Consider the following 24,124-nt stretch of genomic DNA (forward strand, 5'->3'; position numbering starts at 1 on the left):
TACGCAGTCAGGTTTTCGGAGCAAACACGGAACGGCCACGGCATTGGCCAAGGTCACAGATGACATCATTACAGCGACAGACAGGGGTATGGGATCTGTCCTCGTCCTACTGGATTTTTCCCGCGCATTTGACTGCCTTAACCCGACACTGCTGCTCTCTAAAATGGATTACTATGGCGTGAGCGCATCTTCATGTACATGGTTTCAATCATTCCTCACAGGTCGAAAACAGTACGTAGAAATACCAACGGAACAAGGCAAGTTGATAAAATCGAGAACGGAAATAATCAACCGCGGCACACCGCAGGGATCAATTTTGAGTCCGTTGCTCTTCATTCTGTACACAGCTGATATGATTAGTAACCTAAAACACTGCAACGTACACTTATACGCAGATGACACGCAATTATATCATTCATTTGATCCAAAAAATCTGAATGAGTCCCTTAATAAGATAAACGAAGACTTACTAGCTATAGCAAAGTGGTCGCAGAAAAACAATCTTGTGTTAAACCCATCGAAGTCACAGTATATAGTTCTAGGAAATAAATGGCAGCGCGCAGCTATTAAAGAACAGAACCCAAGCGTACAAATTGGTAACGAGCCTATCACCCAAGTCGAAAGTACAAAAAATCTGGGTCTCGTTTTGGACGGCGAGCTGCGTTATGTAGAGCATGTTAATTTAAAAATCCGTAATGCCTACTACCGACTCAAGGTACTATATAATATCCGGAAATACCTATCAGTCAAAGTGAGAGAGATACTAGTGGAATCGCTGGTACTCTCTCATTTTAACTACGCAGATGTGGTGTACGGGCCAAGACTGTTAGCAGAAACTAAAAAAGCTATACAACGCGTACAAAATGCATGTATTCGCTTCTGTTATGAGGTGCCTAAACGAGCACACATCACCCCATTTCTTAATGACAAGAAACTACTAAACATGGAGAACCGTAGGCATCAACATTTGGCTTATACAGTTAGAAAGGTTTTGGATCTCCAGGAGCCCTACTATCTATATGAAAAGCTAAAATGGATAAAAGACACACGCACTAGGTCGCTAAGAAGCTGCACTAAACTTGCTATCCCTAAACATAAAACAGCATTCTTTAGAGGGAGTTTTAAATTTGCTGCTGCCAAAGTGTGGAATGACTTGCCTCCACCTCTCCGTGAGCCTATGCCGCTGTTTAAATACAAATGTTTAGTACACGCTCACTTATTAGACAAACAGAGTGGAACTTTCCCTCCCTACTAAAGTTTTTAACCACGTAAGTGTCCACACATCACATACACATAGACAAACGTACAATCCCCGCCTCCACACACAGGCATATATATATATATATAAATATAAATATTATACACACACACACACACACACACACACACACACGCACACACACACACACACACACACACACGCCGACATACAAACATAATCGCGAGCATGTGTATTCTCATAATATTATTTTCCATTTATTATAAATCCAGTGTTGCAATATAGTATGACTGTTACTTCTAAGTGTACAATGTAAGCAAGCGTATCATTTTTTCTCTCATGTCAATTCAACTTTTTAATATTTTTTAATATATTACTGTTAACTTGTAACTTATCTGCTAAAATCAATAGGTAATGTTAAATACATTCGAAATGTTAGTAGTAAAATTTTAAATGTTAGTAGTAAAATTTAAACGAGCACCAAAGTACTGAATTTGTCATAAAACTCATAAATTATGTAACATTCTCCGACCGTCCTTAGTCTGGGACCGGTCTGAAAACCAGCGCCGGGCATCTAGGCCTGGCACACGCTGAGACTGGAACCCTTTGCCTAATACAAAAATCTTCTCACCTTTTGCTCTGTATAATTTGATAATTTAACGGTTGTATTTTATTATGTAAGTAATTCTAACTCTATGTTATTTTCATGTATGTGGCAATAAACCATTCTTATTCTTATTCTTATTCTTATTCTTTCGACATTTTAGTGAATACCTACATATTAGTTCTTTTAGCATAATTGTAATTTGGGATGAAAATTGAAATTTTGATTATAGTCGGTTTAATTATTTTTGCTTGATATATGTACGTAATCGAAAACAATTTCCACCTTTCCGGTACATTTCAAACTGTTTAGTGAAGTCGTTTTTTTTTCTATTATAGATTATTTGCAATACATAGCTATGTCGCGGCTTATACAGACTTACGTAGCTGTTATTGATGTAATTAAGTTAAGTACATCTAACCCATATGTAGTTTTTAATAGGCCGGCCGGCAATCAGCTCAAAATGAGCTTTGACATTTTACCTGAACGTGCAAACATACTTACTCATACCAGTCGTATCACTTGTGTACCTAACAAGTCAGAAGAGAATAAAACAGTTTGAAAATAAAACAGCCAACACTCGTAATAACGCTTCGAGTGTCTATTACAAAATATACTCCTAAAGTACAGAATACAATAAAATACAAACGTTCGCTTGAAAAAGCCATAAATTACCCGACGCTCCCGGAAATCCAGGAAACGATTGGAAATTGCTAACAATTAATCATGGAGCTTCCTCTCGATGCAGCGTGTTCACACGATAATTGCTGCGCTGTTTTGTTTTAACGGCGGTCAGCAGTATTGCAGATTATAAACGTAGATACGCCACACCCTCGAAAATGATTCCCGATTTATTATAATTATCTGCGCGGTCCACTCTCAGCGAGTTAAGAAAACGCGCGCACGTCTGTCGTGCGTCGTGCGGTTAAAACCCGCGCCATCTCCATATCTACCGTCGAATGTTTGCCGCGGCGCGCTATTATGCTTTCTATTAGAGTTATTATCAATATCCATAAGCTTATTTATTATACCATATATAGGATTATACAATATTTGCTCGTCCGTTTCACTGTTACATAGTTCAGTTGGAACTATATACCTACACTTGGGCCCATGTTATCTAATTGTTTATATATAAGCTGTTTAAAAAAAATGTGGTTAATGAAATCCAATCCCTGAGCAATGCCGCAGCAAGTCGAAGGAAAAGGCAAGTGAAATGGCGTAAGAGCGCAGTGGGCGCTCGCTCGGGCACTGGACCGGTTACCGACATACTGCCCTTGCGGCCACACAGCGAGCGGTCTGCTCCGCGGACCTACTTGATTTACTTAGAAACTAAAAATGTAATACATCGTAGGCAAATGACAATCAATGCGCCCCGCTCGCTCTAAAGTACATGATGTGGAAGTATTAAGTATTAAAAAGTTACGCTTATTTTGTATGGCCGTAATATTGACACTGACCATAAATAGTCACAATTTCTAGCCAATTATAGAACAGCATTATAATTCAAATTAGTATTCGCTCCGGCGACTTTGGGACAGTTGATAATAATTTTCAACCGTCCCAAAGTCGCCGGGCGACATCATCACACTATTCTACAATTATTGTAGAATAGTGTGATGATGTCGCCCTATAATTTTAATTACAGTTCACATTTCTCCCACGCTTGTATTTCCACTACACACTTCGCATCTAAAGTATAACCAACCTAGTCGCTGTCGTTGTGGCCCGACACGCTAATCGGTGTGGAGTTCCACACCGATTAACCGAGTGGTCGAAACGAAATGTCGTTTACATCATTGCATTTTCGTAATCATTCACGATTTTCTGCCTCTCGATTCCTATTGAGTTTTCGTTTGTAAAAAATAAACTATTTAGGTACTTTAGTTACTTTGCACTACTCTACAGTAATATTATTGACTGAGTAGGTAACATATCACCTATTAGGGCTTTTCGTAAAGAAATTGTTGACCTAGTAACATAGTTATTTACGAGTAGGTAGTTAGTAAAAAATATATAATGGAAAATATTCAAGTAGAACTAGGCAAACTGTATTATTGCTTACAACTTCATTTTCGTCAAAATGGAAGTCAGAATTTAGTCAGATTTGACCGAGTAAAAACCTACTCCGCGCGTGTGTGCTCACGCCTCATGTGGCGTGAGCACACACAACGTTCGTTCGTTTCGTTGTCATGACAACGTAGTTTCAAATTCTCCCATTCTTGACTTTAGGTTGGTAATTGGTAAGTATTACTAGGTAATGGTAGTAATGATTGGTTTATTGCACAAGTAGGTATCATAATACCTATCGTTTATTGCAGTCAATAAAATAGTCATGCTCGCTTGCGCTCGCTCGCTCGGTCTTCTATAGTCATCATCATCATCTCAGCCATAAGACGTCCACTGCTGAACATAGGCCTCCCCCTTAAGGGGGGTGAATGCCATAATCGCCACGCTTGGCAGGCGGGTTGGCGATCGCAGTCGAGTACACCGAATTTGAGGGACGCTGCTGCCCGTCCACCGGTGGTCTTGGACGTGGTTTAAGGACATACACGGGTCCGGCCTTCTATAGTACACTCGGCAAACAAACTCTTATTTCCCGACTCTAATTGGTTTTACCTAAATTAAGGTACATCATAAGGTACTTACTTAAAAATTAAAGCTTCTTCTTACAACAAATAATATGCTAAGAAAATAATTAAAACTAAACTGTTGTCCTAAAAATTAACAAACTAAGTTAGGGCTACAAAGAAAACGGTAAACGTCGAAGAGTCTGGAGCAAATACAATGTATTATACTTTTATAGATGCTGTTACTTTAAATTAACTTAGCACTGGAGTATACAAGTTATACAAAGTTTAACTACAGAAACATGACAATATAAATATAATTACCAGTTTCTTGATTCTTATTTTAGTAAACGCCGCTAGAAGGTTTACTTACATTTTTTAGATCTAAATGCAAATTATATAAAGCATTTATTACAACAATCATATGTAATACATAGGCAAAGGGTTAGGTAATATGGGTAGGGTAGAAAAGTGGTTTCAATCGATGTGTGGAAGGGCGGCACCGTCGTCGAACCCAAGCCACCTGGCGGTGGACTTAAACCGGTGGCGTGTGCAAATTTAATTATTTTATTTTAGAAGTGAGAAGGAGGAAGACTGGGCTCTGGAATTGTAGTTTTATCCAGGTCCCTGTCCTTTAACGACTATCGTCGAATACGTAATAGATCACATTAAGGTACTGTTTGTAAAAATATTGCGGACTGATAATGGTCTGTTGAACAAATTGTTCGCCTACAGTGCCCGCGCCGCGAACTTCTTGCTACACCAAACTTTGTAATGAACTTCAATACAGTTTTTAAATATAGGTAACTAACAAACAACAAAACAAGCAATATTTTCTGTTAAAAGTAACATAGACATTCCACAAGGAAAACTATTTATATCTCTTGATAGTCTAGTTTAGATGGCCTTTTAACTTTTGGATTGCATTGACTTTGACACAATTATTTTATTGCTTATTTATTGTAACCTATGTAAATAGACCTTTATTATTTCTCTTGGTTATGTAGAAAAAAAATTTATTCATTAAAACACGCTAGACCGGGCCGGGGCCGGGCCGAAGCTTCCGGCATTTCGTTTTCTATGTAGCTAGGGTTCTAAGTGACAAAAAAAGGTCGAACCTTTGTTTTCTTGATTAAAGCATGAAACTTGACACAGTTGTTCCTTATATCAAAACAAGCCGATTTCGATCGGTAGCCCGAAGGAGCCTCCCCTCTGGTGCCCGAGAGGGGGGGGGTCAATGTACCGCTCCGCCCGGCTTCATTCTTAAAATTCTAACAGGCCCCGTTTAGCTAATAGGTCATATTTGGTATCAATTTCGGATAAATCAATAACGTAGAATTCATTTCTGGTATAAAAATTTAGCAATTTGTAGAAAAAATTAAAAAAAAACTCATAGTATCTAATTTTTCAAGTGTAATTTTTGTTTCTTATTTATTGTCAAAATTAAACTGCCTGGTTTTTCTACATTAAAAAAATATGATGATAAAGCCTATTTAATGCAGATTTTAATAACATAACTTTTACATACCTTTATTTAGAGGAAATCGCATAAAAAAAACTTTTATCGTCTCGCGCCGGTGAATATCTTTTTACTGACATCGGCATCGATATAGACAACATCCAAAGTACACACTCTGGAGGCCGATTAAAAGTATTGTTTATTGTTGTAGATCCTATTATAAAGATAGAAAAGCGTACAATTATTTTTTTATGTATCGTTCAGTGAAAAAAGGGACCTTGGAACAAATTATCACAGAGCCTCGCGTTTGTATAGAAGCATACTCGTATTTAGTTAGTGCCAACCACTCCATGGACTCCATGGTCGCTGTTCTCAATATGGGATATTACTGCAATGTTCTGCCGCCAGAGTGCAGCACTACCGACTCTAGTAAATTCATAGACTAACTTATACATGTAGATGTAGATGTAGTGTAGGGACGCCCGGTCAGAAGCAGGCGGGCTGTCGATCGCTTGTCGCGTTCATTCAGCCCAGTTCCCTGGAGTTGGAGCTTCAGGTTACTGTCCCGGCGGCATTCCCACACTATTCTCCTCAAAACTTCTTGTTTTCCTGCAGAATAAAAGGACATCTTTGAGTTCGACGTCCTTTAGTTCGTTTTCTTTTAGTGTGTCTCTACCGTATGTATTATATCGCGGTGCCGCGTACATAGTACATTCTGCTAGTAAGTGTAAGCTAGTCTCCTCCTTACCACAATGTGGATAGGAGGCGTCTCTACTAATTTCCATTATCTTGAGGTGTCTGTTGAGAGTATTGTGACCTGTAATGATACCTGTCAATAGTCTCAGACTGCTCTTACCTAGTTTCAGAAGATACCTGGTTCTACTGTGGTCTATACCTTTGATCATCATCTTCGACTGTCTGCATCCAGTCTCTTCTTCCCATTCTCTCTGTGCTTCCATCTCTTTTACCTTCTCTATGACTCCCTTCGTGACATCCGCTGACATAGGCAGAGCCGGTTCCGGACCTATGTATTCCGTCTCCGCCCTTATCCTCGCCAGCTCGTCAGCTTTCTCGTTTCCCGTTACTCCCTGGTGTCCTGGAACCCATGCCACCGTGACACTTCTTTGCTTGCCTATCAAGTTGAGCTCCTCTCGCAATTCTCTCACGAGAGAGGAGGTAACTGATATTTTCTTTAGTGCCTTTAGTGCTGCCTGGCTGTCTGTGTATATTACGACAGCGCCCTCTTGTTTTACGCTCTTCTTGATTATGCTTGCGCAGCGCGTTATAGCACATACCTCGGCTTGGAACACGCTAGCATATCTACCCAGTGGTACTGATTCTCTCCCAGTTTGAGGATCACTATGCCCGCTCCTGCTAGTTTCATCGAGCTTCTTCTTGAGCCATCCGTGAAGCAGATGGTCGTCGGGTGTCCGACTTCCACCTTCCAGTTATCTCTGTCTCCTATGTGTATTCTATATTTCTTGTCAAATATCTCCTGCCTCTTTATAAGGTCATTATTGGCCATCAACATTTCAAGTTTTGATAGTGCCTCTCTTTGTATCAGCGCGTGTCTCTTGTCTACGCAGCTTCCTCTCCATTCGTTGCATGCTTTCATTCTGTACCACTGTTCGGTGGCTCTTTTCTCTACCTCAATCCAGAGTGGCTTCAAGCCTAGCATTACCTCCATTGCGTGTGTCGGGGTCATTCTCATAGCCCCCGTCATCATGAGGCACGCTAATCTCTGGATTTTGGTTAGGTGGTCTCTTTGGTTTACTTTAATATGTGCTCTATACCACCATGTCACGGCTCCATATAGCACCCTGGGTAGTATTATCGCCTTGTAGATCCAGTGGATCATTCCTGGCTTCAGTCCCCAGTTCTTTCCTATTGCCCTTTTGCATTGGAACAGTGTTCTTATAGCTTTAGCCGTCTGCTCCTTGATGTAAGTTTTGTACCTGAGTTTACTGTCTAAAGTAACGCCCAGATATTTCAACTCCTCCACCATGTCTAGTTCTATACCTTGTATCTTTATGGGTTTCATATTTACCCTGTCGGCAGAACATTGCAGTAATATCCCATATTGAGAACAGCGACCATGGAGTCCTTGGAGTGGTTGGCACTAATTAAATACGAGTATGCTTCTATACAAACGCGAGGCTCTGTGATAATTTTTTCCTAGGTCCCTTTTTTCACTGAACGACACATAAATAATAATATATGTACGCTTTTCTATCTTTATAATAGGATCTACAACAATAAACAATACATTTAATCGGTCTCCAGAGTGTGTACTTCGGATGTTGTCTATAACGATGCCGATGTCGCTAAAAAGATATTCACCGGCGCGAGACGGTATAAGTTTTTTTATGCAATTTTCTTTTAATAAAGGTAAATAAAAGTTATGTTTTTAAAATCTGCATTAAATAGGCTTTATTGTCATATTTTTTGTATGTAGAAAAACCAGGCAGTTTAATTTTGACACCAAATAAAACATAAAAATTACACTTGAAAAATTAGATTATTTTTAATTTTTTTTAATTTTGTTCGACAAATTGCAATTTTTTAATAACAGAAATGAATTCTACGTTATTGATTTATCCGAAATTGATACCAAATATGACCTATTAGCTAAACGGGGCCTGTTAGATTTTTTAGAATGAAGCCGGGCGGAGCGGTTCTTTGACCCCCCCTCCCTGGCCCCAGAGGGGGGGGTCCTTCGGGCTACCGATCTAAATCGGCTTATTTTGATATAAGGAACTGCTGTGCCAAGTTTCATGCTTTAATCAAACAAAAAAAGGTTGTTGCACTTAACATCCTCACTAATGGAAGCACCACGTGATCACCGATCACCGTCATAAAAAATTACATGACGGACGCCTCGGCACGGGGCCGGCCCGGTCCAACGTGAGTCATACTTTAAGTAGGTTGCATATCCATACCCATTTGGCACCATCCAATTATATAATTCAAAGGTAAACTACCTTTGCTACTTAGAACGCTATCGCTGTTATAGGTCAAACAACTTATTAGTCGCTTGATATATTTAGTGGTACTTATTTTAATTTCGTCGTCTAGCTACTCTTCTCTTTCACGATGTGCATTAACCAGAGAACCGCGAACCACGTTCGACGTGTTACCTAGCTCCCTGTCACACTTACGTACGAATTAACAAATGCGACAAAGAGGCAACGTCGAACGTGGTTCGCGGTAGGCCCTCAGTATTTGCATGGTATCGTTTTTAAGTTCACGTTCTCGGTCACCTTGTGGTCTTTTTGGCTAAATATAAACCACCAAACCGAATCATGCACATGCAAACATAATCGTGATGTCGAAACAAGTGGAGACCGTTATTGAGAATAATGGCGTCCTTGACCGGAATGCGCGGCCGATGACTTTGTTAATTCAGGGTTCTGAGGTTCAGAAGACCATTATTCTGCACCTATTTGATAAAATTTGTTGTTATATACCATAAAAGCATAAACCTTTGCCCACCGCGTCACAGTTCAGTAAAAGCGAAATATTAACTTAAAAGTTGTTACAGATACTCTTTCTTCAGAAAAAAGAAAAAGGCAAAAGAAAATAAGAAGGGCAAAGTTTTATACTTTTACGATACATAACAATTAAATTTAAGGGTTATATATATTAGAAAATTATCAAGGATTTCAGTTTCATATGGTCGATGTTAAAATCCTGTAAAATATCTGATTTAAACATTCACATCTCGTTATTATTTACTTCATCGGGACTTATCTCGACTAATGTGTTCGATGTGCAAAACTTTTAAGTTGATAAACAAGACCAACTAAGGGTACCTAGTTCCAAAAACTCGCGCAGCTAGAAGATTTTGACGTCAACTTTACCCAGTCTCTCCAACAAAGGTTTTGGCATATTATTTTGCAATATCAATCTGACGACCGCAGACGACCTCTGTATTGTAAATTATTACCTAAATAATCTAGGTTTTACAACTTTTAGCGAATAATTATAGTTTAGGTACCTATCTCGTGGTTTCGGCAACAAAATACTTTGCAATAAAGATGCAACCCAGATTCTACTACGGGGTGTCATACCTCTGTCATTTAATTTTTAAAATTATTTACTTAGGTATATAATATATATGTTATCTTTTCAATCGCGTATTGGTCAACCGATCAGTTTTAGAAGGATTTGGTTTAAATATAAATATCATTATATACATAAGTTTTTTTAGTCTGTAAATAAAACTTTATTTAACAAAACTTTTTGTTCTTTGTCTCAGATTATTTCGTCTAAATTTTTATCAACAGAAATATCAGGATATGAAAATTACTCACATTTACTAATAGATAGGTACGTAATACATATAACAGCCGTATAAGTAATATTATCTTTATACAATTGACTGATCATCAACGGAACCCTCTAAAAGCATATTCCAACATCACATCAGGTTTTAAGGTCCATAGGCTCCATAGCAAATAACAGCCATCTGTCGATAGACTAAGTTGTCAAACTGATGCACCGACCAAACATGATTATGTTGTGCAACACGTGACTGCAAAGGTCATTCTCACGAGTCTCACGACTAACCGCGCGATTCGGGAAATGAATTAGAGATTCACTAGATATGAAATAGTAAAGATATGTGACGTCCCACAGATAAAGGTACCTTATGGCAGTTGGCGATTATTAACGCCGCACCAATAGTATGCGCTATGCGACGTAAGCGCCAGCCGCCATAAAGTACCTTTGGAAGTTGGAAGGTCACATATCTTTACTATTTCATATCTAGTGAATCTCTAATTCATTTCCCGAATCGCGCCGTAAGTTAATTGAAGAAAAATGATTTCTAACCACATCTGCACACGAAACCAAACCATGAGTATAGAGTATGCCTACACAAAACCGAAAAACGTTGGCAATTTGCGAGGGTGAGTAATTTTAAATTAAATTACTTACGGTATCGATGTGGAACTTTGGAAGGAATAGTTGTAAACGAGGCTAACCTAGACGCGCCTAGAACTAAAAGTTATTTTAATGTCTAATATGGGAGGTGGGGCCAAAATTTCAAAGTCAAGTACCAAGTACAAGATATTATATGAAAGAGCTTGAGTTAAATTTTATGTAACAATTTTTATTTTTTGTACGGCGCAAAAAGTTAATTACTCGTATTAAGGTGCAGTGAGTTCAGAAAACTGAGTTTTTTAAAAGCCGTTGCTCTTTTTTGGATCACAATACGGCTGCCATACATTCAATTAGCAAACTTGAGGGCTTTCTCTAGTAACTTCAGGGATTAGAATCCTAAGTTTTTGACTTTTGCTCGATAGAAATCGATCACGAACATAGGTCTAAAACGGACTTTAAAGATTCGTAACAATTTATGCACAAAAGATAAAAATATGAAAACTGCTTCTAATGACGCGCAATTGTATGCTTGAGCGACTACCAGGATTACTTTTTTTTTTAATTTCACATTCAATAAATAAGTTCGAAAATATGATATCAGCGGTTCCGTGCACGCAACTTCTTTGATCAGATGCCCGCTGGGCTCGGATCAAAGCACACGTATCGCGAATTTAATTAAAATGACAGTTGCTTTTATTTTGACATTAAATCATATACATATACGAAAAAGTATACCAGTAGACAAATAGTATTTAAAAAAACAGGGTAAATAATTATCACCACATGGAGCTCGAGTCTCATCTTAGATTTGATTTGTTGGGGCATAATGGTTGAAAAACGCAGTAAACTATCTTAAAACAATACGATTCCAATATCATTTAAGTAATTTGCTCCTTGAAACCCGGCTTAGAATGAAAAAAGTTTGAAGACTCATACTTACTGATTGGAATTAATTTTCATTATGCTGGTAATAATATTGCATACCTATTTGACGTACTTTTGTACGTCAACGTCAATGAACTGTGATGACAATGTTGTGATCTTGTATTTATGTTAGAGAACTTTTGATCTTCAAATATTACCTATTAATACGGAACATTATGTAAATATTTCGTGTACTACTTGAAAATCGTGCAGTGGTACACCTATTTTGTCGCTGTGAGGTCCGTCTAAGATAGATGTATAATGCGGTTACGTGCTGTTCTGCAAACCTTCATGAAATCAAGAATAAATAAACGGCTATGGTCTAGCCTCAGTCCTAGCGAGTTTTTGCGGCTTGTGAGGCCGAGATATACCTACTGGCCTACGAGGCTTACAGCCCAAAACCGCAGCGGCCTGGATTGTGATTGCCTGTGTATCGAGTGTTATACTAATTTACTATAAAATAAAACAAAGTTTTTAATTCAATGATATTCTGTGCATATTTAATTTTATTTTTTATACCTCGTCGCTGACAAACAAACATACGGCCCGTCTGATGATAAGCAATCTTCGTAGCCTTTGGACGCCTGCAACTCCATGCGCGTTGCCGAGTCTAACACTCCGCACCCCTCGTTGATAACTGGCAATCATACTCACCGGCAGAAAGGACACTATGAGTAGGGTCTAGTGCTAGTGTTATTTAGCTGCAGATTTCTGTAAGGTTGAGCTCTGCTCTAGATCTGGAATGACATCCGCTGTGCTGTGCCCTACCATACAAAGCGAGATGTCATTCTCAGTTCCCATTCCCATACCTCTCTTTGGACGTAGTTCAAGGAGCAGAGGTATGTCCATATATCTTAAATATTTTCGTCTTAAATAACTATAGAGATTCAGAGTCTGAATATATAACCGTAAGTTTACCAAAAAATTGCCGTAATAGCTGTAGGTACAGTCAGATGCAGAGAGACAGAATCCGCCAAAATGAAATTTCCACCCTGTCAGGACTTAATTTATTGATAAAGATAACCATATATTTATTTGCAAAAAATATAGTGATGAACATAGGTGGACAGTAATTTTGGACGCTTAGGGTAGAGTGGGGAGAAACGTAACACTTTGTACTTTGACCTTAGTTTCTGGTTAACCCTTATTATTTTGATGAGTTTAATGTAGTCATATATAACGTCAGTGCATGTTCTGTACATTAACGTCTTGACTAACATTATAATTGTGTATTTTGTTTAAAAAAAAACCGTCTTTTGTTACTAATGACCCCGTTGGCGTGCAGAAAGTAACACGTTGTGGGTCAAAAGTAACAAGACCCAGTAGGCTGTAATTTAATATAATATGACATATCAAAATTATCAAATCAAAATAAAAACCGGTCAAGTGCGAGTCGAACTCGCGTCCCAAGGGTTCCGTACTGCACACATTTTTGAACGAGCGAGCAAAGCGAAGTTCTTATTACAGAGCAATAGTTACTTTCCACCCGCAGTTACCTTTGTCCCCGCTCTCCCCTACATTTCACTTGAAGAAGCATGCAAATTTTGCTTAGTAGCTAGGTAGTATAACTAAATATATACAAATTGAAGCTAAGCTAAGGTAAGTTATATAATAATAACATCATCGGAATACACATATGATTTTAATGAAATTGTCATTGAAAGCCCTATTGATTAGAATAGTACCTAAATAACGTTTTTCATTTGACGACTTCTGTATTTATTCGGTTTATTTAGTTCGAGTATCTAATGAATTCGATTATTTAGTTAATTTATATTTAAGTATGTCACATGTGACATGAACAGACAAGGAGAGCAAGATAAAATATATTGTTTTGTCTTCCTTCTTTCAATGGAACTTTTTTAGAGTTTCTCTTCCTCAAAGGAGGCTAGTGGTTAAGACGAAACTTAAAAAAAACAGGATGGGTCACTGACCTGTCCCGGTAAAGTGAGGTAGTGTGCGTGACGTGTGCTTGTGTGTGAAATGGGGTAATTTGACAGAATCTGAAAATTTTCCCCGGGCATACCTCACCTTAAACGAGAAATAATACGATAAAAAGAAAATTAAAAAAAAATAGACAGAATATCTTGCACAAATATGATTATTACATTATTTTGAACAGTTCCGTAGACGTCTGCCGTTCAGGGTATGTACTTATGTAGGTAAAGTCGGCAAACAAATATCGGCCGCGTTGGGCAACTCAAGGCGCGGCAGCGGCGGTTGCACATTTCCTCACGGCGCGCCGGACACGCACGATAAAATAATTTAAAACAATTATACTTACCTGTTCAAGTTTATTACCTTACGTACTACATTTGCAAATAATAATATTTAAATACAAGGGAGCAACCATATTACCTATATATTTAGAAGTTCAAGTAGGTCATACAGATATTATTGCCCCGACGCTCTGTTGGTAATGTCCCTACAATAGTGTACAGGGACGCTCTTATTATACATGCATACAATATTTAAACATAAGTAGTGTGGGTCACACAATGTGTACCTACCTACATAATATTAAATTAAATGAGGTACCTATGTAAGTATAAAATATGTAGATTGATTCACGATACTACAGAAACGGCATTCAGAAACGAAAGTTTACAACATAAGTATCATAACCATCATAAGTATGTAGTCATGTCTATCATATACCAATGTTGTGTGGTGTACTTACTTATATGATTTCATTTTACGGGGGCCGCCAAGAAAACTACAAACGGCAGAGAAGCCATTCAGAAGACTCGTAACTTCCAATTTGGTTCTTCGTCGAATTGTCCCAGAAGCCTCTTTCAGAAACTGTAACCTTTTTCCAGCAGATCGTAACATTTATAATGAAATAATTAGACTTTAATCCGGCTAAACATACTTAGCTAGATTTGTTATATGTATATTTATTACTTATACTTAATAAAATTATTAACGTAATTAGTTTAGTTGGTAATGTTATTACAAGATCAACTAAGCCAATTTTTCCGTTGCTTTTTCAAATAAAACATCCTTTGTATATTTTATTTTTTATTGACGTACCTATTTTCATTACTTACCAATATTTTGATTTATGTACCGGGGTGTTCCGACGCTGTATTTGACGTGTATGTACACAAGTACGGGTCAAACAGAAAACTGTGTTACGTCTTTCCTGTAGACATACACAAGAGTTAAGGGCTATAAAGGTTAAAAAGGAGAGAAAACTAGTCGCGCGAACTGTACATTTTTATCTCCTGTGGGCAATAGTTAACAGCTTGTGGGCATGTAAGTAATGATTTTATCATAGTTCTCCAAATAAAAGGAGGACCTTTTCACGTGTTTTTCAGTTTTCTCTCCTTTTTAACATTTATAGCCCTTAACTCTTGTGTATGTCTACAGGAAAGACGTAACACAGTTTTCTGTTTGACCCATACACGTCAAATACAGCGTCGGAACTTACAAAAGTATCAAGTAAAAGTAAGCCTTTTATGATTGTGTGTTGTTCTTTGCAGTCCTACAGCGACTTCTTCAAAGCCCTGCTGTTCAACGCGCGCGTGATCGTGCAGATCTTCTTCGTGATGGGCGGGTTCCTGATGGCCTACAAGATGCTGGTCTACGCGGAGACGCACCCCTTCTCGCTCAGGACTATCCCTATGGCTCTCGTCAACAGATGGTTCAGGTAGCTTTTATAATAAGCTCGTATACTAAGGCCTCCTTTGCCCAAGGCACAGAATAAATAATAGTACTAGGTACGATTCACTCTCTAACAAAACGCGTCTGTTACGATTAGGACAGATAAGACCGCTAGGTGGCGACAGCGCCACGCGCGGCTTATGGCCAGCCACCAAATTTGGTGTGGGATGGATGTATTTGTAGCTACCTGTTGCCAAGCGACAAAATCGCGGAGTGAGCCACGCCTGCCCAAGGCTGAATTCGAATCAGGGTCTTCAGCATTCCCAGCTGACACCATAACCCCTAGAGCACCTACTAATTAAAAAAATAAACGATATCCATCAGGTAAAGACGCCTGTGGCGGAATATTCATAAAAATCGATTCCCTACGGCTTCTTCATTTTGAAGCAATTGAGCATTTTATTTTAATAGGTCTCGAAGGAAAAGCTTCGGCTCATCAAAAAACTTTTACGCTATGTGGCTTAATAAATGTGTATTGATGTGGGTAGTAATAATGAATAGGTACTTATTATGCAAAATATGTTAGTAGGTAGGTAAATTATAGGTACAATTCAAAATGATTTCTATAATGTTGATATTTGGAGAGGAAAATGGGGACTACTTTTGTCTGAAGAAGCAGTCACAGTGACTTCGTCCATTTTCGATCAAGTCAGGTTAGACTTGATATATTGATGGACATACCTAATATTATATATGACATGAAAATGGCTTATTTACTCGTCACCAGACTGATTCAAATATCTATAACCTGAAAGAAAATCTAGAAATCAAATACAATAACCTAATCTAACATCTAATCACATCAATGTCCAATTGTCCAATTTAACTAAATTACTACTCCACGTCCAGCCATCTGGTTCAATGGCTTGGCTGGTTGTTCTTCAGCCATTTAATTTGATGCCGGCGTTTAATAAACGGCCAAGGCATCTAAATAGCAAGTTAATTTAACCAATTGGCTGCGACATATACCTACTTAAGTAACATAAGTGCTTACATACGTAATTGTTTTTATAAGTGATATTAAATAATTTCTATAAATAAATAATGCGTTTCCAGACTAATGCCAGCCGTGCTCGTAGTGATGGGTTTGGCTATGACCTGGGTCCCCCACCTGGGGTCCGGGCCCATGTGGGACGCCGTGGTCAAGCGCGAGCGGGACATGTGCCGCGCCAACTGGTGGCAGCTCGTCATCCTAAGCCCCAATCTCTTCCCCTTCGAGCATCTATGCCTGCCGCAGGCGTGGTGAGTACAGGAGTGTACATTGCGTCTTTCCACAAAATATTTTATATTTAATGCTGCTGCTGATGAACGTAAAAAGATTTTTACTTAAGTAATATCTGCTATGGATTGAATCCCAAAATGAAGCAATCAGTCAGAGAATTACAATGGCCAATGTAGCCGTCAGCAAGTGGAAATGGCCGCGGCCTGCAGAATTAAGGCGGTCTAGCATAAGTTGCGTTCTCGCGCGCGAGTCCATAGGTACTTGAAGTCACGCGAGATGTATGGAGTCGCGCGCGAGAACGCAACTCATGCTAAACCGACTGGTCACATATTTCACTAAACTAAAATAACGTGGTGTAATTATGTTATGCATGACCTATTCTTGAGGGGCCGCGTCTAACAAATGTTTTGTGGCGAGACGACCGCACACAATATTTCCCTGCAACATAACATAACGCAATTAACATCCAAAAAGAAGGAGCGTATAGGTCGTCCCCATTCTTCAAAAGACACCTGACAGCTGGAACCTCAAACATAACAAAAATAAGGTAAACGTACTGGTGCTGGACGTGGTCCCAATACATGTCATCTTGAGACTTACGGCTCGATTCGGAAAATGAATTAGATTTCTACTAGACTTCAACAAGTTACGATACGGATAATTTAAAGACATTTGTAAGATAGATATGTCAAATTTGACGTTTCCGCGATTCTGGAGGTCCTCTTGAACGATTTCGACAAGTTATGACTTAGATATCCAAGTCACATCTAGTCGATATCTAATGTAGATCTAGTTGATCTCTAAATCGTCTCAAGATCTTGTGATTATCTCGAAATCCGAATAGGCCTGTTAATTCATTGTCAATATAGGTGACAGCAAGGTGTCATCTATTGGGCACTTGCATGTACGTTTACTTTAATCGTCACTATCGCGTTTGCATTTCATCGTTTCAGGTACCTGGGTACGGACACGCAGCTCTTCCTTGTGACGCTGGTGGTCATGCTGATAATCTGGCGCTGGCCGCGCTCCGGCGTGCCCGTGCTCACCGTCGTCATGGTCGTGGCGCTCCTCATCCCCTTCCTGCAGAGCTACTTCATGAAGCTGATGCCTATCCGAGTCAGCTTGTTCCCTGAGTGAGTATCAAATGTTTCGGGTTTGCTCGTGCTGCTAATACAGCGCACCCACCTTGTTGTCTTTTTTTCACTATACTTTAAAAAAACAACGGGTTGCACTCCGTGAGTGCCGGCAGAAGTGAAAACTCAATGACATTGTAACAGTTTTTCGACCAGGTCACGTGTCCGTCTTATTACGAATTTTCAATCTGTCGAATCTGTCGGTCACGTGACCTGTCGCGAGTTTAACATTTTTTCTTCATCACTAAAAGTGCACAGCGCCGCTAAAGAAGTTTTCACTTCAAAAATATCTACTAAATTATCTTCAAAAATCCTGACTTTTACATTCAAATTGATATTAAACTTTATTTTTAGATCAATAAGAGACATATTCGGATACAATGACACGTTCTACCATGCGTACGTCTCGGCGCAAGGAAACTGGGCCGGCTACCATCTCGGTGTCATCACTGCCTATTTCTACCACCGCGCGCAGACTGAGAAGTGGAATCTCAGGGAATCTATGGTAAGCAAAACCATTTTGAGTCTTATACCCGGATCAGTAAGAGGCATATTCGATTACAAGTCACCTGCCGCGTTTCCAGACATATTAATTACTTAACAATCGGCAAGTCGTGCTATGAAACTTCGGTAGCCACATCAGTTACGTTTTAATTAATCTAACTTTCCCAGCCACGCACTGAAAGCTAGTTTGTTTTTTCATTGCACAATTTTATTTTTGAGGGAGCTTTTTTGTTAAAAAAACTTACAATAAATTAAATTCCAAAAACATGATATCCGCGGTCCGAGCACTCACATCCATCTCGCTCCCGCTTACGCTCACTGAGAGTGAAAGAAGAATACAAATCTACGGCCCGTAGGCTACGCACCTTATTTTACACAATACATTTTAGCTAATAAGTAAGCCAAATAGAACCCGAATGATCACTAAATAGTTACACGATCATAATCCATTGTTCCATTAAAATAATTATTGCATGCTTAATGTGAAAATTATGTATTTGAATTAAATCCGCCAATAATTGAACGGATACGCATTGCATATCAGATAAGCAATGCAAATTTCGTGCTATTATGATCATTTGAAAATTACTGGATTAGAATGCTAGGAATTGGTCGACAGTTATTTTGTAATCTAACACGATGCCAAATAGTTCCGAACCTATACTAATATGTTATGTTATCGTAATAATATTTCAGTAGCTTTAGATGCACAGACATTACAACATGTTGATCAGTGCACTGAACATAATTATTACCTCTATGCCCACAACCACGAAATTAAAAAATACTATAGTTACCTTAGAAAAAAGTCGAAATCACTCACTCGAAATTCATGAAAGTGCCACCATTTTTACCAATTAAGATGAAAATTTTAAATCTTAGTAAACCTCCAGGCTACGATAGAAGTCATGAGACTCATGGGTTAATAATTAATATGTAGTAGGTACTCTCGCAATTTAGCTGCATTACCCGAAGGTTGACTGGTGTCGTTTGGTACTATGGAATACTACATAACCTAACATGAACTTATTTATATCATAACCATTATCATAACAAAAACAAACAGTGAATTTTAAAGTCACCAAGCCAAGTTTTCAAAGTCAGGTATTAGCATAGAAACTCCAGTTATGTTATGATGACCGTACGCCCAAGTTATCCGTAGGTACCTACTCCATAGCGAAGCTAGAATCAATTTTATTTAAGTAGAGTAGATAAGTCAGATTTAACATTTTATATTCTGAACTTGGCACCAAATTAAATTAAAAATATTTTATCAGGCAACTGGATAATCCTGCTTTTCGTTTTTCTATCGAATTTGACCTATTTCCACATCCTGCTAAAACTCAACGGCTAAGAAATATCAGCTTATCCGTTTTAATGAAATACAAGTAAGTAGATCAGTGTCGCGTCTGTTTTGGTTTCCTGGATTTTAATATAAAACAAGTTTATAATTTCCTAGCTAGATGTTTATAAACGCGCTACAAGCCACAATTAGCTATTAATTGTTTGTATTGTATTAGTGAGAAAGGGATTGTGAGGGGGAAGCACGAACGCTGTAAAGGGTTCGAAACGTCGGGGTATATGATAAATTCATTATATAATAGCAATATAACCAAAGAACATATTATGGATAAAACAAAAATTGAATAAGACTTGTAAAATTTTATAAATAAAGCACTAGCTTCACTTATTATAGTTAAACGACAATGCATTTAATAGCCCCATTTCTCAAGCTAAAGGCAGTTAACATTTTACGCTTAATTCTAATCGCCCCGACCCCCGTCTTATTAAAGAAACTGTACCAATTTGCGATTTCAAGTCGTCCTATTGTCCTGACGATCTCATTTCGAGATACTCAAGATTCCTCGCTCGAGATTCGGGATTTCAGACTTTAATATAAGAAAAGCGCTTGGACAGAAGGATTAGTCCGTTCTGTTTTCCACTTTCCAGGAGTACGAGTATAAGAACGCTAATCTGGACGCAAGCCTTTGAATTGATTTATAAATTGTTTTAGATTGATAGGTTTCAAAGTTTATGTTATAGCCTACCTTATATATTTATATTTGAAACACTAAATAATCTAACTAAATAACCACAAGATAGGTACGGATGATTTAGAGGTTTCTGTACCTGCCATGAATCAGAAGCTTATTCAGAATATCTATTCATTCGCCACATCTTTATTTTATAGTTCGCCACATTTCAAAGACAAATATGTCCGCAAACCTAGAAGTGAAAAGAAAAATCTTTTCACAAATATAATCCCGTCGGAATGATATTATGTACCTACTAAGTACTTAAGTAAGGACTTAACAACTTAACTAAGAATGAAGTTACCAATCCCTCAGCATTTAACAACTTAGTGGATAATTCAAAAGAAATAAAAAAGTCCTACCAATTTTGAATGATTACAGCTCCTGCGCCTGATGATGCTGGTGTCGATCCCGGTGGCGTGCGGCGCCGTGCTCATGGGCTGGGACCTGCACCACCGCGAGGCCTCCGCCTTCGAGGCCGCTGTCTTCAATGCGCTAAACCAGAACTTCTTCGCTTTCGCCCTGTGTATTTTCGTCATCGGTTGCTTCTACAGGTGTAACAGTGAGTGTTGTGTTTATTCTATTCTTTATTCTGTTGGCCAGGAAGACTGGAGACAACCTGGAAAAGCTAATGGTCACAGGTTCGGTGGGAGGAAAGAGAAGGGGCCGCAGTCCAACACGATGGTCCGACCAGAATAGCAAATCGCTATCCAGGAAGGTCCATGATGCCTTAGAAGTCGCAAGGGATCGGATAGGCTGGAGATCTGCAATCCGGAATCATGTGCTCCATCCACTAGGAGGTCACGACCCTCAGCACTGAGGAGAACGAAGCAAGGGATTCTTTAGGCATGCCGTACTCATAGCCCTGCACCACCGTGAAGCTGGACTTTGTGCATCTTCATGATTGAATGCTTCTACGAGTACCTCGTGGGTGCCTATCAATACCTTATCTCGAACTTCAAAATGCACTTGTTGTTGTTTATAGAGCTGTACGTCGGTGCCGTGGAATGGGGTCCTCTGCAGCCGCTCGGCCGCATGTCCTATTGCGCGATGTTGCTTCACGCCACCGTGCTGCGGACCTACGGCGGTCAGATGAGGCGCTCCTTCTACGCCACCGACTATACCGCCGTAAGTATCCCACCGGCCATTCATTCTCTTGTTGATGATAATATTCAGCTATTGTTGATAATGGTTTAAGGATGACTCACGTTAGACCGGACTTACGGAGCTTCGTATTCTATGACAAGCATCATCATATGTGATCGCTGATCGACCGTCATAGAAAATGATATGTCGGACGCCTCGGCTCGGGCACGGCCCGGTCTATAGTTTGTTTTTTATCCGACTACGGCAACGCAAAAGGAGGGTTACTAGCATTAGAAAGAAGGTAAGCGATCTTGAAATGTCTTTTAATTGAAAAACGCTTTTTAAAAATCAGTAACTGTTACTTATCAAAGCAGAAGAATATAAATGATCGTATTAGATTCATTGTTACATATTTGCCGAGACTTAGTTTTAAAACATGTTTTTCAATAAAAAGACATATCAAGATTGTTTACCTTATTTCTAATGCTAAAAAAACGAACTATAGCGTGAGTCATCCTTTACTCATAACTTATTAATATTAGTGGTCATCATTTTCCAATTAATCTCAAATTGAAATCATACATCAGTGATATGATATTATACTCTCGGTTGCCAACCACTACCAGTTAATTCCCTGACTGAGTACTTATATTATTAAACCGCGATGAGAATGGGATTTAGCACATATGTATATAACGATAATGAATAATTATTGTTATGTAATGATATTGCCTTGGTAGAGTATACAAATAAATAAAAATCAATTGCTCGAAACACCATAATTGTATTTCTGGAACACTTTTTTCTACTTTTGTGATCGAAAGAGCGTTTGTGAGTAAAAAAAATACATACATAAATGCAAATAAATAGCCCGCCTACCAATAAGTATCGGCGCTTAGATATCTTTGATTGACTAATTAAATACATTATTACATTAATCATGGATACATTGATATACATTAATCTCTCTTACTCTCGTGCTGGCGGAACTTTCGAATCCCGTTTCCATTGCGGTTTAATAATATCTCGTTGCTAATCAAAATTAAAGCCTAATTTCAACCAAATCCTGATTAGGTAGCAATCATTGTTACTCGCTTCAACACGAACAATAAGCTTATGCATTTTAACCGATTCGGGGCTGATGACACGCCTAGCTGCCGTGTCATCAATGTTTTTACGTGTGGCGTATGACACGGGAGGAGTGTCATCATATTCTATGGCGCATGGCCTGACTGCCGTGTCATGAAATGATTGTTCCGCGCCAAAGCCAAAAGTTTTCAAAAATGGAACACGCAACGAATCGGTTAACTTCATCAAAGTTGCAATTATTAACTTTCATAATGTAACGATCATGTGACGTCATCAGATCATGTTATTCGCCGGCATCGTGACAACCACGTACCTCTGGTCCCTACCCCTATACCTGTTCGTGGAGGCGCCCGCCTGCGCCCTGCAGAAGTTCCTTCTGGGCCCCAAGAGGAGACCCAGGAAGGAGCAAGAAGCCAACGGCAACGGCCAGGTGAAGCCCGGGCAGTCCACTGTGTCCGTCTCCACTGTGTCCACGCATATTTAAGTCTGAGTAGATTTTACTGGGTGAAATTAAGTTTTTAAGAGTTTATCTAAGTGAAATAAAAGTATGTACGTTAATAATATTCTAATTACACCGGACCGGACCGGGTTTGTATAATTACGTCGGAGGGGTGCTGACCTGCAGCGAATGTGGCCGCAGATTTGCTGCAAAGATTGGCTACGTCAGTCACCTGAGAGCGCACGCACAGCTGTAGCATAATAGCAGCTAGGAGATGATGATGATGAATTACACCACGATACGAGTAAGATTACTAAAATAGCAGATTTTAAACGTTATTTTATTGATAGAGATGATTTATATAATGTGTTGTTTCATGAAATGGCCTAACCAGTCTCGATGTTTTTAGTTCAAGTTTGACGTTTATAGTTCGTAGATTCGTAACTGAGCCCGGCGGCTAATCCTATTGTCTATTGTTAAGTAAAACCGCACGTGCTACTTACCTGCAAAAAAGGGTCATCCTTATTCAATTTGGCACCTGAGCGCAGGCTAGTCCAACGCTCAAAAAACCAGTGTAGTTGCGCTCTCCGATAACGCGCCTTTGTTACGCATCTCGATGACACATTTTAGACTGGTTCTGTAGCGTTCGACTCGCCGGCACTCAGTAACCGAAGTACGCAGGTTTTTATGCAGGTGGTGATGGCACGTGGCACGAGCGGTTTTACTTAACAATAGACAATAGGATTAGCTCGGGCTCAGTTACGAACCTACGAACTATACCTAACAATGATGCGACAATACACGGAGAGGATTTAAAAATATTACCGATTTATTTTCAGGCGTTTTATTATTTACGTACCTATGATTTACTTAAACATATTAGGTACCTACACGTATTTATTTTTACGAACAAAATGCAATAGAAGTTTATGTTTAAATGTCTTACAAGCTCAGACATTTTTGGCTCCTTCATAGTAAGCTTGCCTAGAGTTTAGCAATTAGTCTCTCTTTTCAAGAAAAGTAGTAGGTTATGTCCCTCATTAAGTTTACTACCATTTCTATGGAAGGTATTTTCTTATACTTTTAATGCTTTATGTAACGTAAACGTGTAAAAGATAAATTTAGATTTGCTCAATAATTTGTTAAGGCATATACTCGTCTATCCTGTGATTTTAGATAGTTGTAAATAGTGACGTATAATATCTCTTAATAACTATTAGTAAGTATAAATATCGATATTAACAATATCTAAAAAAAAAGACATGTCTTGTCGAAATATTGCATCATTTGGA

At 38.8% G+C, this 24,124-nt stretch overlaps 1 protein-coding gene across 1 annotated transcript in view; it reads left to right on the forward strand.

Moving 5' to 3' along the window:
• LOC134676829 (O-acyltransferase like protein-like) overlaps positions 1-22,933 on the forward strand; it is a 44,315-nt gene extending 21,382 nt beyond the window's left edge. Inside the window, exons 7-13 of the mRNA XM_063535213.1 lie at positions 15,146-15,312; positions 16,383-16,568; positions 17,502-17,681; positions 18,036-18,186; positions 20,600-20,780; positions 21,204-21,346; positions 22,671-22,933. Of these exons, the coding sequence (XP_063391283.1) occupies positions 15,146-15,312; positions 16,383-16,568; positions 17,502-17,681; positions 18,036-18,186; positions 20,600-20,780; positions 21,204-21,346; positions 22,671-22,877 (1,215 nt within the window). The 3' untranslated portion in view covers positions 22,878-22,933. The remainder of the gene's footprint in view (positions 1-15,145; positions 15,313-16,382; positions 16,569-17,501; positions 17,682-18,035; positions 18,187-20,599; positions 20,781-21,203; positions 21,347-22,670) is intronic.
• The last annotated feature ends 1,191 nt before the right edge of the window (positions 22,934-24,124 follow it).

This window comes from Cydia fagiglandana, chromosome 2 (genome assembly GCF_963556715.1).
Source record: "Cydia fagiglandana chromosome 2, ilCydFagi1.1, whole genome shotgun sequence".
In the NCBI taxonomy this organism is placed as follows: domain Eukaryota; kingdom Metazoa; phylum Arthropoda; class Insecta; order Lepidoptera; family Tortricidae; genus Cydia; species Cydia fagiglandana.